Genomic DNA, 1,454 nt, shown 5'->3' with positions numbered 1-1,454 from the left:
AGTTTAGGTTCGACAGATTGAATGAGAGGAGGGAGTTAGCAAGAGAATCACATGATAGTTTTGGAGAACAGTCATGTGAAAGGTGCTAAAAGTAGAGGTTTTATTGAGGAGAAGGAGGAAATTGTCAGAATAAACCATTATTTCAGCATGAAGATGAAAATAATTTGGCTCTTAAAAGTGAGCATCAGCTGTCATTTGGAGCTACTTATGTTTTTACCCCAAAAACAACAAAAGATAAAACGTTGGTAAGGGTTTAGATAATGATGTAGTAAATGTTGAACACACAAAATAGGGACAGCAGTAAAAGCAAGGTTGAGTGAAAAGTTTTTATATGGTGTATTTGAAAAAGAATTGCCAGTTTATTAGGTACATCCAACTAAAACTAATTCAGTCTTATGTAACAGATTCCATTAAAGTTGTCGTTTTAGTTTATTAGCTGTTTTTTAGTTTTTCAGTCTTTTATCTAACTTATGGTCATTTGGAAGACCTGTAGTTTGAGGTGCTGTTAAATAGCAATGAGAATAGACAAGATATTATTAAACCTTTGAGAAAGAGAGTGCGAGAGAATGAACGCTTTAAAAATGAAACATACTCCCTCTGCCTCATCTTCCCTGGTTTTCTCTCTTCCTCTGTCTTGCCCCATGGTTACCATGGTGATAGCAATGTACACTCAGTACCTCAGCAGCTCTCTGCAGTACAAACAGGACTTAAGGCTTCCTGGTCTGACCAGATCTCTATCTTTTTCATACATCATAAATATATATACATATATTTGTAGTATACTGTGTATCTCTTCCCACTCATGTGTTTGTGTGCATGTTCCTTATCAATGACTTTGCCCAAGTGTGTATATGTGTGTACATGAATGCAAAAACTAAGTTGTCTCCCTGTCTCTCCTTTTTAACTTTTTAAGAGTGTCGAGTTGTGTGTGTGTGTGCTGTACTGTGACATTTAGTGCTTTTGTTAAATTCAAATGTCTGTAGTTTTGTCAGTAGTTTTCTTTTACACTTTTTTGTTTTATGTTTTGTTGTATTTTTGATATATTGTTTGTGCTCATTATCCTTTTGTTCTCTCTCCATCTCTCTCTCTCTCTCTCTCTCTCTCTCCTCTCTCTGTCTTCTCCTCTCTCTCTCTCTCTCTCTCTGTTATCTCCTCTCTCCTCCCTCCCTCTCTCTCCCTTCCTCCAGGTACAAACAGTAAACATGTGGATCTGAAGCTGAAGAAGCTGGTGGACGTCAGCCCAAGAAGAGCCACCTCCCCTTCATCCCCATCCTCCACCTCTTCCTCATCCTCGCCCACTGCATCCTCCACCTCCCCACTCAGCCCTGCAGAAGGACTGGAGGTATATGCACATACTTGCCTCAAAACACCCATTGGGTATCTTTATTTTCTTTCTATCTATCTTATTTCTCTCCACCTCTCTTCATTTTTATTACTGTCTCTCTCTCTCTCTC

General features: G+C 38.7%; 1 protein-coding gene across 5 annotated transcripts in view; it reads left to right on the top strand.

Moving 5' to 3' along the window:
• ehbp1 (EH domain binding protein 1) overlaps window positions 1-1,454 on the top strand; it is a 150,123-nt gene that overhangs the window by 97,226 nt on the left and 51,443 nt on the right. For all 5 annotated transcript variants that reach the window (XM_035663568.1, XM_035663567.1, XM_035663565.1 and 2 more), the window contains one exon: window positions 1,188-1,342. In XM_035663568.1, the coding sequence (XP_035519461.1) occupies window positions 1,188-1,342 (155 nt within the window). The remainder of the gene's footprint in view (window positions 1-1,187; window positions 1,343-1,454) is intronic.

Source organism: Morone saxatilis, unplaced genomic scaffold, assembly GCF_004916995.1.
Source record: "Morone saxatilis isolate NCDOM2014 unplaced genomic scaffold, NCSU_SB_2.0 Contig19, whole genome shotgun sequence".
NCBI classification, from domain to species: Eukaryota; Metazoa; Chordata; class Actinopteri; family Moronidae; genus Morone; species Morone saxatilis.
This window is presented reverse-complemented; position numbering and strand designations above follow the sequence as displayed.